General features: G+C 41.6%; 1 protein-coding gene across 1 annotated transcript in view; it reads right to left on the bottom strand.

Moving 5' to 3' along the window:
• RANBP17 (RAN binding protein 17) overlaps positions 1-14888 on the bottom strand; it is a gene marked incomplete at its 5' end in the record, with an annotated part of 254739 nt that overhangs the window by 23452 nt on the left and 216399 nt on the right. The window contains one exon of the mRNA XM_080942277.1: positions 4563-4729. Within this exon, the coding sequence (XP_080798403.1) occupies positions 4563-4729 (167 nt within the window). The remainder of the gene's footprint in view (positions 1-4562; positions 4730-14888) is intronic.

The raw sequence follows: 14888 nt of genomic DNA, 5'->3' as shown, positions 1-14888 counted from the left end.
CTGCTGGTATTGATTCTCTAGAAAGAATACACAGCATGTGCACAGACTTCTACGAAAAGGACTAAGGTAACATACGAGAGCTATTACCACAACATCTAAGTGCCTATTTTTTACTCTTTGCCATGTTACGGATGCTCCTCCAGCCTGTTTCAGTCTGTTACCATGATTTTATTAGTGAAGTTATACATCCAGCCGAAACTAGCTGGTTACGTGAGGGCACCTTTTTGAAGTTCAAGGATCATGAGAAATGTTTTCATTAGCATTAGAAAATATAGCGAACCACTTTTTAAAGAATTAAATAAGGAGTTAAATTAAATACTTGAGTGTATTTTATTTGTCTCAGTGTTTTCTGCCCTTAGACTCTTGCTAAATAAGTCCATAGACCAAAGCCTCAACACCAGCTAAACATGTGTCTGCACTTTCTCCTACTCGGTATTAAGGAATGGATTCTTAAGTATGAAAGATGTCTTGTATAGTGTGTCAAAATGTTGAGTAATATCATTTCAGTCTAAATATGGAGATGAGAAAAGAGCAGATGATTTCCCTTTTGCTGTAATTCACTTTGGGATGCATGTCATGAAGAGCACTATACAAAAGCAATTTTCATTGATTGACTGACTGACTGAGGAAAAGGGTGAATGTTCTTTTCGTTCATGTCCCTACTGAAGTATGATTCTTATGGCTCTTGACAGCGCTTCTCAATTCCTAGTTAAATGGCAAACAAACAAATGAATGAATAAGTAAGTAGATGAAATAAAAAAGAAAAGAAAAAAAATCATAATTAGAATTTCTCTGCATTTTAATTAGAACTTCTTTGCATTTCTTAGCAGAGCTGACTTGAGCCAAATAGTGAACTATACAGGGCTGGGTGAGAGACACCCAAACCTAACCCTCTAGCTCTCCTGTGCACTGTATTCAGACGTGAGACTATGACTGCACTGTAACCTATCAACATGCTAGCAGAACTCACTCCGTGACAGTGAGGCCATAGGTACTGTTCTTCTCAAGCACAAGGTGCTGGAGTTTTTAAGAACATTTTATGCAGAAAAGATTCCACATCAAGTGCTCTTAACATTTTAAAAGAATTCATCATGTCTTTAAAACAGTCCCTCAATTTTCCACTCACCTAATTTGAGCACAGCTATTTTGTCTTTTCATATACCTGAATGAGTGCTAACCTATTGGTTAAATGCAAACATTTAACATAAGTATTAATGAAATAGAAAAATCCATATACAAATGTTATCTCTAAATCCCTACAGCAGATCATTCTCACCTCCTGCTCATATGATTAGCAGTCTGACCACTGCTCCTACCCGTCTCTTCCTGAGCTTTAGTTTAAATATACTTGGGGAATTCTTCTTCCCTGATTTATGCAAACAGGGTTTTTTTTTTTTTTTTTTCTCAGATGTTAAGTTGAAACAATACTAGTAAGCAGAAAATTCTTATCTCAAACTTAAAATTCAGTGACTCTTCACTTGTAATAAACTTTAATCCTTGCAAAGTTACATCTGTTCACAAACTGTGGAAGATCTATAGTCACATGACAGGTCATGATAAACACTTCCAGTTGAGAGGCAAGTAAAATGTCTTTCTCGGGTTGCAGCACACAAATGGCCAGGCCCATAAAGGTGCAGGCTTCTCTGCGGAAGCGTGAGGGGACCACGTCTGCAGTTTGGAACTGACACTCTCCATGCAATTATGCTTCTAGCCAAATATGTCCAGGTTGGGAGGAAAACAGTTCAAACCAGTAAATGATCGTAGTATCATTGCATCAGTTTAGTTTAAAGAGCTGACAAGCCCTCTCTAAACTCCAGGCACAATTAGTCATTAGGGTCTAGTTTTTCAGCACTGTTAAGCAATTTGTAACCCATTCCTTTTAATAGGGTTAGGCATTACTTAACGACACAGATGCCTTGAAAACTGAGACCTCAGTTATGAAGCAGCAACCTTGTTCATTACCTTCTGTGATAGGCAAATCATCTATAAAAACAGCATTTAATGGGCAGCCAATGAATAATCAATGGCTCACTTTTCATCTGAGTGTGAAAATGAGAATAATCTAATACAAGTCCCACTGGTGAGAGTCTGAATCTGGGGTCTGCCACTCTTCAGGGCTGATTTATAAGGTCTTGGAAAGCTGATGTAAACAGATGATCAATGGGCTCATCCCTACTCATAATAACCCCCAACTGGCCCACTCCCTCTTTTCCAGGTCCATCCCTTCAGGCTATTAGCTCTGTCCGGCTAATTCTTCCCACTACTCCTGCCTGCTGCTTTCATTCTGGCCATCCGTTCAGTCCAGCAGACTCAGAAGTAATTTTATACGCAGCAGAGAGCGGGTGGAATTGATTTTTCACTCAGTGCTCAGTTCCCATCTGAATAATTATCAATTTTACTGCCTCATAAAGGGAAGAGTCAAAATTTCAAATCAATTCAAAAGAGCTTTTGAGACGACAGAAACTGTGCATGAGAATAGAGGTCAAAGTTGTCAGTGACCTAAGGAGATGATGTCAGATATTACCATACCCAATAGTTGACATCAGAGGCACTCAAGATGATATAAGCTAGTGCTAATGCAAATCATATTTATGCTGACTATTAGAGACCAGTCATTAATATTTAAAGTGTTATCTGAAAGCTTACATCCCAAATAAATAGAATGTATTCCACTGCTTAATAAAGATATATCACTCCTTAGTCATGTGTGGTAAAGTGAAAGATTACCAACTCTATTAACACACAGAAATGACTTAAACCAACAAATGCACGGCAATCCCGAGCGCAGACATGGCTGACCTCCCACACAGTCATCTCAGTTGCTTGCAGACTATTGATTTTTGCTAAAATTTTCAACTGACTTAGATGTGCTTGGTCACAGCTGATGGGACACCACTGGATGATGACTCGATGGTAGACTGTCCTTTGTCACTGTAGGTTGGGCTGGTTTCTAGTGTATCCGTTATCTTCGATTCTCTAAGCCAGTGGACTCCCGCCTATACCTGGACCTGTACAGTAGTGACTTGCAGGTGAAGCGTGGGGGCAAAGTGCATCCTCACTGCGGCAGGATGCGTGTTTTACGCAGGCATCTGGGTAAGTCTGACATGCCCTGAGAATCAGTGCTGTGAGTTGTTGAGGATGTGGATTTTGGAACTAAACAGACCTGGGTTCTGTTACTTTCTGGTGAATCCTGAGGCAGCCAGTGTATTGATCTGTAAAACTGGGGACCATGATAGCCACATTTTTAGGCCATCTGGAGTTAAATAAGACTTTTTTCACAGCCCTCCCTTCTGCGTGAGCTTCTGTTATTGCTAATAAACTGGTTGATTAATTTCGTCTTTACAAATCTTGCTTACTTTTGCACTTTGTACACAATAAATGAAACAGATCATTTGGACCCTTAAGAGTGCCACATCTCTAGTCCCAAGCAAAGCCAGTCAGCACCAGGATAGGCTGGAGTACACCAGATCCCTCATGTACTCTCTGTGGAGAAGGCTGAGGCTCACTGACTAGAGCATGCCATCCTGAGGGTAACAGATACTCACAGAGAAGCGAGAAATCACACTGACCAGATCCTCAGTGAATTTGAGCCTATTCATTTTTCTCATTACTAACCGGTTGAATCGTTTCAGAGCCACAGCAAATAGTGATGGCCTGAAGTCATTAGCCCTTGTTTAGTTACTCAAACTATAAATGAACTGTACTCCTGCCACTGCCCTTGGAAGGCAACTAGTTAGCTGAAACATCACCACAAGAAATGAACTGCACTCCTGCCATCTGCCCTTGGAAGGCAACTAGTTAGCTGAAACATCACCACAGACTTTCTGAACTTCGTTTACATACGAGCAAAGCCGTCACAGTGGGAAGGAAGGCTCTCCTGGACTTCCCACTCTAGTTTCACTGTGTTCGTGTCCATTGATATCGGGTACGGACTAAGATGAGAACAGTCAGCTCAAGTCTTTACTTCTGCAAGTCAGACTATTAAGGATATACCCATGACAAAAGAAAGCTGAAAGCCGTGTACCAGATAGTTCCTAAAGTCTGTGGAAGTAGAAACATCAATTGTAGTGATGGTAGGTATATCTGCAAATGGCTTTATCCTTTTTGGAATATTCCTGGCATTTCATTTCTTACGTATGTTGTTTCTCAGATTGGTGAAAGTGAGCTATTTAAAACAGTCATAAACTTGGACTTAGCCTATGTTAGCCAGTTAGAAAACACAGCTGAAGACAAGGAAGTTGCAGCATTATGACACGAGTTGAATGTCTGGGACACTGCCTAATGTCTGGACTGTGTGACTCCCATCACACACTGCAGCAACTGCCCCTTACACCATCAGGACAGCAAGTTGTCTGCAGGGATCAGGAGCAGCGGGACTACCTCTCTGAATTCCGCAGTGAACGGAACAGCATTGGGACTTGTATGGGTGGGTAACCCTGAATCCAGCCTGTGGACTCTCCATTGTCCAGGACAACTATCAACAAGAATAACTGCTAAACACCTTGACACATGTAAGACCAGGGGCCCGCTTGGCTTCTGGGAAACACTTTAAGTGAGGTTACCTGCTGCAGAACATCTGGGTTTTGTTGCATAAAATGTAACAGTCTCTGACCAGCCTGCATCGCCTCTCTGCACCGAAGTGGCTTCTTTCCCTCTTTTGCTATGTGCTTGAAGAGATAGGTGACCATGTAGTCTAAGCTCGTACAGCAGCTGGAGGAGACGACTGTGTCTGTACAAACAATAAAGACAATTCATTCCCATTACTAACCTGTTTGCTCATTCGATACACTGTTTCCACTAAAAGAGGATTTCAAAACACTTTCTCACTTTAAGCCTTTTGTCTATTACAGGGTCTTGCTTAGAGAAACAATAGCAAGAAAATGATTCCTAGTCTGAACTGGACATAAGTCCCCAAAGTCACATGGTCACATACTGCTGCTGCTGCTGGAAGGTTTGTGTGTGTGTGTGTGTGTGTGCGCGCGTGCATGCGTGCATGCATGTACATGCATGTGGAGGCTGTATACACATTAGGAAGCCAGAGGTTAATGTCCAGTATTTTACTCAATCACTTGCTAACTTAATTTTGGGGCAAGAACTTCTCACTGAACCTGAAGCTTACTTATATGTTTAGCAAGCCCCAGGGATCTTTTCATCTCAAGGTCCCCAGAGCTGGGACGACAGGAATGTGCTGCCATGCCTGGCTTGTTACGGGGGGGGGGGGGGGGGGGGGGCTGGGACCTGCATTCAGGTCCTTGTATGTGTGTGCACGGCAGGTACTTCACAGGATGACCTCTCCTCCCAGTCCCAACTGCTGCGTTCTGAAGGAAAGAGCATGTTTTGACGGTGGTCAGAGTGAGTGGGGTACAGCTTGAGAGAACTTGAGAAGGTTACTTGAGTGAGAGTGAAAGAGGACGTTTTCAGGAGAGGACAAGAGTTAGCAGAATGGCTGGAGCTCACAGCTTCCGTCTATTGTCCGCATTGTTACTTTCCAGGTGATATGTTCACTTTCACATCATCTATACAACACTTTGCAGAGCTGAGTGAGAAAAAAGCTCTTCAGTAACAACAATCAGCTGACACATGCCGAGGGCTTGCTACATGTTTTACATGGATTGTTGTTGTTAATCTTTTACCTTTTGTTGCCATGTAATAATAATCCTCATTTTATAGGTGAGGTTTAGAGATTTAAGTGACTTGTCCAAGGACACAGTAACATTCTTAGAACACAGTAAGCTCGGGGTTGGACAGTTAAGTAAGAAGTTGGACCATGACTCTGTACTGTCAGTAACTATACTAAAACCAAGTATTAAGTAAAAATACACACAAGTATCATTTTTTTTTCATAACAATGGGGGTGGTGCTGGCTGTGGAGCAGTTACTTTAGCACACGTAAGGCCCTGGGCATTTGATCCTTGGTACCCCAAAACCAAACCAAACTAGCCACCAGCCCCATAATAGGAACTCAGATTGCATTTCCTACTGGGCTGCTGCTCAATGAAGGAGGGACTTTGTATATTGTAAAGTCGAGACTTTGGTTTGCAGATGAAACTGGGTAGGGAATCAAGATAGAAGTTTAAAAATGTGGGTCGGGTTCCTACATAAGAGCATCCAAAAAATAGACAGAGATACATTTAATATGAATTAACAGAGATGTTTTCTAAGCAAGCAATCATTATGCAACCATTTATAACTTCCTTTATATACTAAAATTATTGACTCTTTAAGTTCATTTTTTCTTTGGAGACAGGGTCTTCCATATCCCAAGTTGCTTTCTGACTTGCTATGTAGTCAAGGATGACCTTGAACTGCTGTTCTTTCTGCTTCTGCTTTCTCAGTGCTAGTCTGAGATCCACAGGCACAAACCACCATACCGATTTTATGCAGTTCTAGGGACCCAGCCCAGGGTGCCTTGAATCCTAGGTAAGTGCTCTACAGCTGAGCTCCATCCCCAGCCCTTACCAAATTAACTCCATTACTGAGAATTCGGTATCATATGCATTCTTAAATAAGGAAAGGCTATGGATGAAGCTCTGTGGTATAGTATGTGTCTAAATACTTAAGGCCCTCAAGTGAAGGGAGGGAGAGGAATGGGAGCAGGAAGGGCCGGGGTGAGGTGGGGGGACTGCTAAAACCCAGAGATTCTCTAGTTTATCCCACTTCAGTGATTCAGAATCTTAACTTGGTTACTGTGATACTACTCATACTTTTGGTTATTGAAGACATGTTGATACAATCCCTGGCAGTTTTTTGATTACTAAAGAGAAACAAAAATAGCAAATAGTGTAGCCTCCTAAGAGAAACAGACTGAGAGGCCAGACATGGTCCCACAAGCCTGTAATTCCTATACTTGGGAGGTGGAGGCAGGAGGATTAGCAGTTTGACTGACCTAGGCTATATGAGATCTTGATTAAAAAAAAAAAAAAAAACAAACAAAAAAACTAAAACCCAAGTCAAACTGAACAGAGACAGAAAGAAGGAGAAGGAAAGCTGAGAAACAGTATTGTTCATCTTATGTTTGACACGGATGCTTGACAGATCAGAGGTCAAAGTGTGACTTGAGAAATGGGAAGCTAAACTAGCCTAAGAGAATATTCCAGAGAAGGTATAGGGCCCATGCTTATTAATACGTATCAAGGAAATAGCACCCCGGCTTGAAAATGGTCACATAATTGTGGAGCCGTGTCCTAGAAATAGAAAAGAAGAGGTCTGAGGGCTTCTGGGATACAGACAGAATGATGGCTGCCCATACAGGATCCCGAGGAATGAGCTACAAGACAGATGTCCTCACTCTCTCACACCCAGCACCCGGGCACCCGACAGTGTTCTGTAGGAAGAAACCCTCTGCTCTGCTAACTTTGGGAGGCAGCCCTGGAATCAAACAATTGAGTTGTTCTCTCTCTCTCTCTCTCTCTCTCTCTCTCTCTCGTATTTGAAGTCTGATCACGAAAGTAAAGAGCAATAGAGCAATATGCTATCAATCATATATGAAGTTTAAAGTCTTCACATAATTTGGTGACCACACTGCCATGCAAGTTGCATTAAAAGGGCCCAATCCACTGAGTCAGCTGCAGGACAGCCAGGTAAACACTTTCGACTCAAAGGTTGGAGTACACAGCTTTGCAATAAAAGCAAGGAGTTCCATTATGGGTGATTTATGGTTGGGGCTTTGAGAAGGATAAATGTTATTTCTAGGTAGTTTTAAATGTGTGGAATCATAAGGATCACAGGCATTTGGTCAAAACAGGATGAATAGTGCTGAAGATGAGACATTAGCATTGCCCCATCTTTATCTTCAGAGGAAACTATCATGCGGGAGTCAGAGTCAAACAGTGACTGCTCAGAGAATGGGCAGACACCACGGATGTTTACATGTGATGCCACTTCTTGGTTTTTAGACGATTTAGAAAAGGATCACATCTATAAGGTAGACACGTTTGGAAATGTTTTGATACCTCATAGGTGCTCTGTCCTCTCTAGTAATTCATTGTGTGGCACTGAGGAAGCCAAGTGCTCTGGCTATCTTTAAATCTGGCTTCAGCTCAAAACTCATCATAGCACAAGGGAGGATGATGGTTTTTGAAAAATGTAGCCTAAAAGGCAATTTCCAGGACAAGAGGACGGCTGGGGAGGAACAGTAGCTTTGGAAAGAGGCAAGCACACGTCTAGGCCATTGCTTTTGAGCTGCCTGACATCACATCTATAGTGTGTAGTACACACGGCCCACGCTTGCACCAAGATATGGCACACACAGACTGTGACACACTCCTCCAACGGCAGGCACTTCCCACTTTTTCATTTCCTAAGCATTTTCCTAGCTTTCAATCCCTATCTACTAAACTAATCCACAGCTGTCTCCTCTTTTTAGCATCAACTATTTGTGATAGGAAAGACTGATGTACAATCCCACTAAACTCTAAGGTATTTCTTCAAAGTTTCACTATTAATATTATATTAATACTGAACATCCATTCAAGAATGTTAGAAATGGCGAGATACCCATCCTGACATTTACGTACATTTTACTGGTGAGTAACCGGTCTGGTGGTGTGTAGTTGAATGTCTTGCTTGCCCTCACTCTTCCTAGTTAAGTACTTGTGCCACTAAGCCGCCCTCCAGCCAGTGCAGCGGCTTCACGGTCAGCGCTCTGTGCTGCCCTCCCCTCCGCGTGGACTGGAGCCCCAGCCATAGCTGACCCAAGGCTCTTCTCCCCCCAGCTTCAGGAACTGCACATGAACTCATTCTCTAGCTGCCTGAAGTTATGTAACATTTATGACTTGCCATCCTCTTGCGTGAGCATTTCTTTACTTACTGTTTATCACTCAACACTAAAACACAAGCTTCCATGTCTTATTCCCCTCAGTACTGCCAAGGTCTAGATTACTACTTAGTACACAGCATTTGTATAAATGATAATTATTGAACCAATGAGTCGGGAACTGTAAGCTCAGCCTTTTCTAGGTCCTAGGCTTGCTCTGTACTTGTAAAGAATGAAGGTAGTGGAAGACAGTTGCTCAACAAGTTAGCTGAAAGCCAACTGTGACAGTGCATGCCTTTAATCCCAGTACTCAGGACTAGAGACAGGGGAATCTTTGTGACTTAGAGGCCAGGCTGGTCTATATAATGAGTGTCAGGCCAGATACTGATTGCTACATAGTGAGACTGTTTCAAAACAAACAAACAAACAAACAAAATGAATTAATGAATGCTAGCTAACTACAGTTAAAATACTATGTTCAGAATCTTAGGCAAGCAGTTAATACATTACCGACTGAACTTTCTGATTCTATCCCATTACTTTACAGCAAAGCTATAGGACTGAAACTTACACAGGGCCCATACACAGCTAGCAATTCTGTTTTAGTTTGTGTATCATGCAGAGAGAAAAAAAATCCAAGTGGCAACTTGCAATGTACAATATTTTTTGAAGGCACTGGGTCTAATTTACCTGTCATTCACCTAAGTTACAGAAACAGAGAGGCTAAAGGCAGAGCCTTTGCCACCAGGTCCCCAGCTATCAAAGCTGCAACCTTCATCATGTAGATCTAGCAGGAAGATGATAAAGAAGTGCAAAGAGAATATCTTATGTATTGTATAGATGTATCACTGTCGATTAGAAAACCTATGGCCTATAGGAAAGGCTAAATAGGTGTGACGTCTGGTAGACAGAAAGAATTCTGGGATAGAGCCAGGCACAGAGATTTGCCCAGAAAGATGTGCTGAGATGGACACATGGCCCCTGGACACAGGTAACCAGCCATGTGGCAGAACGTAGGGTTAGTGGGATATGTTAAGTTATGATCTAGTTAGAGAAGAGCCTTGCTATATGGCCAAGGTACTTGTAAATACATTTTGAGTTCGAGTTTTCTTTCCTGGAGCATGGGGCTGGGAGGAAGAACCAGGCTTAACCTCTACAAAGAGACATGGAAAAGACTCATTGACACAACTTTCTGAGCCATACTATACTCATCTAATATACTGAAAATTTTACCTAACTCTTTTGGTAAGTATATAGCAAGTGATTACTGTACTGGGCCTGGTAATAAAGAAATGGTTGAGACTAACTGCTCTTTTACTGGTCAAAAGCGTCCAGCAGATTCCTTTTCCCAAATATTCTTGCGTATTCCCAATGTTAGTGGTTAGATTCTACAGCTTGATAGTAAGACTATTGCTGAAGATACCACATACTTATGGCACAGAACTAAGAAATCTAACTGTGGTGTAACGGAAAGCTTTATCCCTACTGGCTAATGTTCAGTGCTGGAAGGTTTTGTGCATGCTACCACAGGGGAAAATCCTCTATGGTACCCAGCTGTAAACCCCGTGAACAACAACGACCTGCTGACAAGACAGGCCCACTGGTGTAATAGTGGTGCGGATGTTATCAGAGCATCCAACCACTTTTCAAAACTCAACCTAAGGCCCGATAAATGAGATAAAATCCACACTTGAAACAGTTAATGAGGCAGAACCTGAGATGGTCACGGGCCTAAGGAGAAAATAACATTAGTTTGAGAAATGGACACAGCAATAAAATGACGGCTAACAACGTAATTCTATACCCAAGATCAGTGTATCACTCAACCCTCATCAGAAAAGTGATAACACAGGGACCCACAACTGGACAGTGTACAGAAAGGGAGAGACTTGGGAGTGCTCAGTCCTAAATGTCATTATCACACAACACATAGCGATTGTGCGCTCAGAGATCTAGGCAGAGCCAGGGTGGTGGGTGATTTCTAGGAAAGTGTTTTCTAGACACAACACAACAGATATGCATATGAACTCACACTGTACAAGACTGCACAAGCTAAAGAAAGACAAAACCAGCACGGAGAAGGGGAATACGCACAAAGTTCCATAGATAACCAAGCTATTCATAATCAGTAGCTGCCGGGAGAGAGAAAAACCAGTGTCTTCAATGGATTAATACAAGGTATATCAACTACACTCCAGGGCAGGCTCCATGTTCAAAGTAGTTGGCCAATATAAATCAGTCTTAAAAAATTTGTTTTGTGTGTATTTTATTTTGTAAGAGAAGAGAAATAACATCAATTTGGGTAGGTAGGAGGATCTGAAAAGATTTGGGGAAGGTATTACAATATGATCAAAATATATTGTAGGAGATTCTCAAAGAATAAGTAAAGCATAAAAACCACACCACTCCTGTCTCTCAGATGGCTATAAGGGAACGAGGACACAGTGCTCTTCGGTTATCATGCCTACCTCTGGTGGACATCTGTTCTTAGGAATGAAATAAACACTGTCTGCTCTTCCAGGTCCTGAGTTCAATTCCCCAACAACCACATGGTGGCTCACAACCATCTGAAACGGGATCCTATGCCCTCTTCTGCTGTGTCTGAAGACAGCAACCGTGTACTCATATACACAAAATAAACAAATCTTAAAAAAAGAGTGAAATTCGCAAACACAAGAATCACTATGACAGAATCGGGCACACAGTATGTATCTACTGTCCCTGTGTCCACAGCAGCAATGGGACTGTGCTCAGCACCCTTCACATTTGTCAACATCATGCTGAAATGCAGATCCCAGGCCTGATAAATATCACACTTAGAGACTAACAGAGCTGCTTGCAACCGATCCAAAATCCTTAGTATTACTATGATGTGAGATAACAGAATGTCAAGCTAAACTGTAATAACGAAAGACAAGACTTCTGCTTCTTCCCATGAAGGATTAACCGCTATGAGGATTTCCCCTCCTGCCATAAACAACCGGAAACAGGACAAAATATATGAAACAACAGTTCTCAATTACTGCACAACAAGAAGTATAGGACGATTAGACCCAAGGGGAGGGGGCTGAATGGGGAAATACAACTGCCGTAGCACACGCTCCAAGCTGTCTAGACTGCAGGGTAGGAAGGGCAGTCCAGATAAAGCCAACGTCTCAGTAGGTTGAAGACTGAAGTGTGGAAGACTGAGGCAGCTATGACTATGCAAAGTGCCAGAGTCGGGGAATCACAGAGGGATGTGGCTATAGCGACCTGTAAGGGAGTCTCAGCTGCTTTCCTTGCACACGTAAGAAGAAACTCACAAAAGCTGTAAAGCTGAAGTTACAGTCCCTAAGAAGCAAATACCATGTGGGTACTGCAGTGTCCTCTAAGGACTACCTCTCAGTATGTGACTCAACTACTCTAAAATAAATGTGGTCACCCAGCTGAAATGAACGAAATTAATCACACAGTAACACAGTAGAACAGAATCCAAAATCCTAATCAAACACTACATACAATAACATTCATAATATCTGATATCCAATAAAAAATCAAGACATATATAAGAATGTATAATCCATAAACAGAAAAATAAGCAGAAAAACACGTAAGAAATTACTCCAGTAGACAAAGCCCTAAAGTGACTTTCTTATAAAACTTAGAAACAGGATGAGAGTTAAGGAAGCCATGAGCTTTTTGAGGAAGCACAGATACAAAAGCCAAGGTTACAGACGGCTCAGCTTCCTGAACTAGCTACTGAGGACACCGAGTCACAGCACAGAGCTCATGGTCACTGGAGGCCACAAGGTGACGCCCGGTCTTACACACGCGCGCACACACACAAACAGGAATTTTAGAGAATAAAACTATAGTATCATAATAAAAAGAAACAGCACTGGGGCTGGGCAAAAAAAGTACAACATTGATAGCAGATTAAACATTTTAGAAAAATATCTAAAAATATGAACTTGACATAACCATAGAAATTACTGTAAGACTGCTCTCCCAAAAGGCACAATTGAATTTCAAAAGAGATTGTATATTTTATTATTTTGTCTTTTTTTTTCAGAGCTGAGGCAAGCGCTCTACCACTGAGCTAAATCCCCAACCCCGAGATTGTATATTTTAAAGGGATTGAAATTTTAATATGTAAGAATTTGTAAAGACTATGAGACTTTTAAGGTTATTTAGATCTTGGAGATGAATAAGAAAGTAACGGCTGAGGCCTAATAGTGTTGTGTTTGTGAGTCACATTGACAAGGGGTCAGTTGTACTGGCTGGTTTTGTGTCAACTTGACACAAGCTGGAGTTATCAGAGAGAAAGGAGCCTCCCTTGAGGAAAGGCCTCCAGGAGATCCAGATATGAGGCATTTTCTCAACTAGTGATCAAAGGTGGGAGGGCCATTTGTAGGTGGTGCCATCCCTGGGCTGGTAGACTTGGGTTCTATAGGAAAGCAAGCTGAGCAAGCCAGGGGAAGCAAGTCAGTAAGAAACATCCCTCCATGGCCTCTGCATCAGCTCCAGGGTCTTGTACTGTGTGAGTTCCTGTCGTGACTTCCTTTGGTGATGAACAGCAATGTGGAAATGTAAGCTGAATAAACCCTTTCCTCCCCAATTTGCTTCTTGGCCATGATGTTTTGTACAGGAATAGAAACCCTGATCTAGATAGCCAGAATGGACTCTCCACAGAAGCACAGCTGTATGAGAAAGAACCGATCAAACAACAGACCAAAAAAAAAAAAACAAAAACAAAAACAAAAAAAGCCAGTCTACTGACTTAAACCCAATAAATTAAAACAAGTATAGGCTTTACTCTAAACAAAGAGATGGAGAGAAAGGGAAGTAAGAACAAAGATCACACATGGACACTGCACATTCAGACTCCAATACATGGGTAGTTAAAAACCTGAAACTCTATTTAAACACAGAACAAGTCAGCTCTAATAAACATGTATAACCCCAGCTATATGCTGCAGAATGTATATGTCCTCATCCCCAGAAACTGAACATATTGGGTTTCACAGTGGGAACTAGGCTACTGTTATTGAAGTAAGACCCTGTGTAAACTCAAGTCCTTAGAATTGGAAGAGAGAGTCACTCAGAAGGAGTTTTCTTTGTAGAATTATGAGAGATTACAATGCTGCTGCCTTTGATTTAAATTTTTCAAAGCTGGAGACAATGGACCTTGCTGATATTGAGACTTTAACTCATATCAGACATAGAAGGTATAAAACTGTAAGGGGACATGTTTATGCTTTAAGGTATCAAGTTTTTGATACCTTAGAAACAAAGCATGCATGTGCTCTATACATAATCAATATTAAATATGAAGGCACTCTTATAACTAATGAAAGAATGCTGGGTGGTGAGATGGCCCAGAGTAAAGATGCTTGCTGCCGAGCTTGACAACCTGAAGGACAAGAACTGACCCCTGCAAACTGTCCTCTCATTCCCACATGAGCAATGTGGCACATGCACCTTACCCACAAATAACTGTATGTACTAAGGAAACAAGATATTATCAGACAGAACTTTCAGAAAAAAGAATATTACCACAAGTTGTGAGGGTTATTTTGTGATAATTTAAAGGTAAATTCATTAAGAGAATACCATAATTTTAAATACCTATGCGCCTGACAGGAGCTTTGAAATATTTAATTCAAAACTTGGTAGAACCACACAGAGACAGAGAGCTAGGACAGAGCTATAATTAGACTTTAGTATTTTTTCTCTTGCAAATTCATAGAACAAGTAGATAAAAGTAATTATACAACCCATCAGTAAAAAAATATAGATTATCAGAAAGTCATTAGTCTGCTGGCACTGGTGGTGTACACCTTTAATCGTAGCCAGACGTAAGCAGATCTGAGTTTGAGGCCAGTCTGATCTATTGAGTGAGTTCCAGGACAGCCAGGGCTACACAGAGAAAACCTGTCTTGAAAAACAAAAAGCAGCACTCCTTCATATCCCTAATTCTCCCGTCCACTCTTCTGAAATGTTCCCTGGATCTGAGGGATTGGGGACTTAATACAGATGTCCTGTTTAGGGCCAAACACCCTTAGTCACTCATTCTCAGCACTATATCAGGTTTGAACCACTTCCCCTGGCAAAAAGAAGCGTCTTTCACCAAAGTGAAGACAAGTTCAGATCT

The sequence above is a fragment of the Micromys minutus genome (genome assembly GCF_963924665.1).
Source record: "Micromys minutus genome assembly, chromosome: 31".
NCBI lineage: Eukaryota > Metazoa > Chordata > Mammalia > Rodentia > Muridae > Micromys > Micromys minutus.
This window is presented reverse-complemented; position numbering and strand designations above follow the sequence as displayed.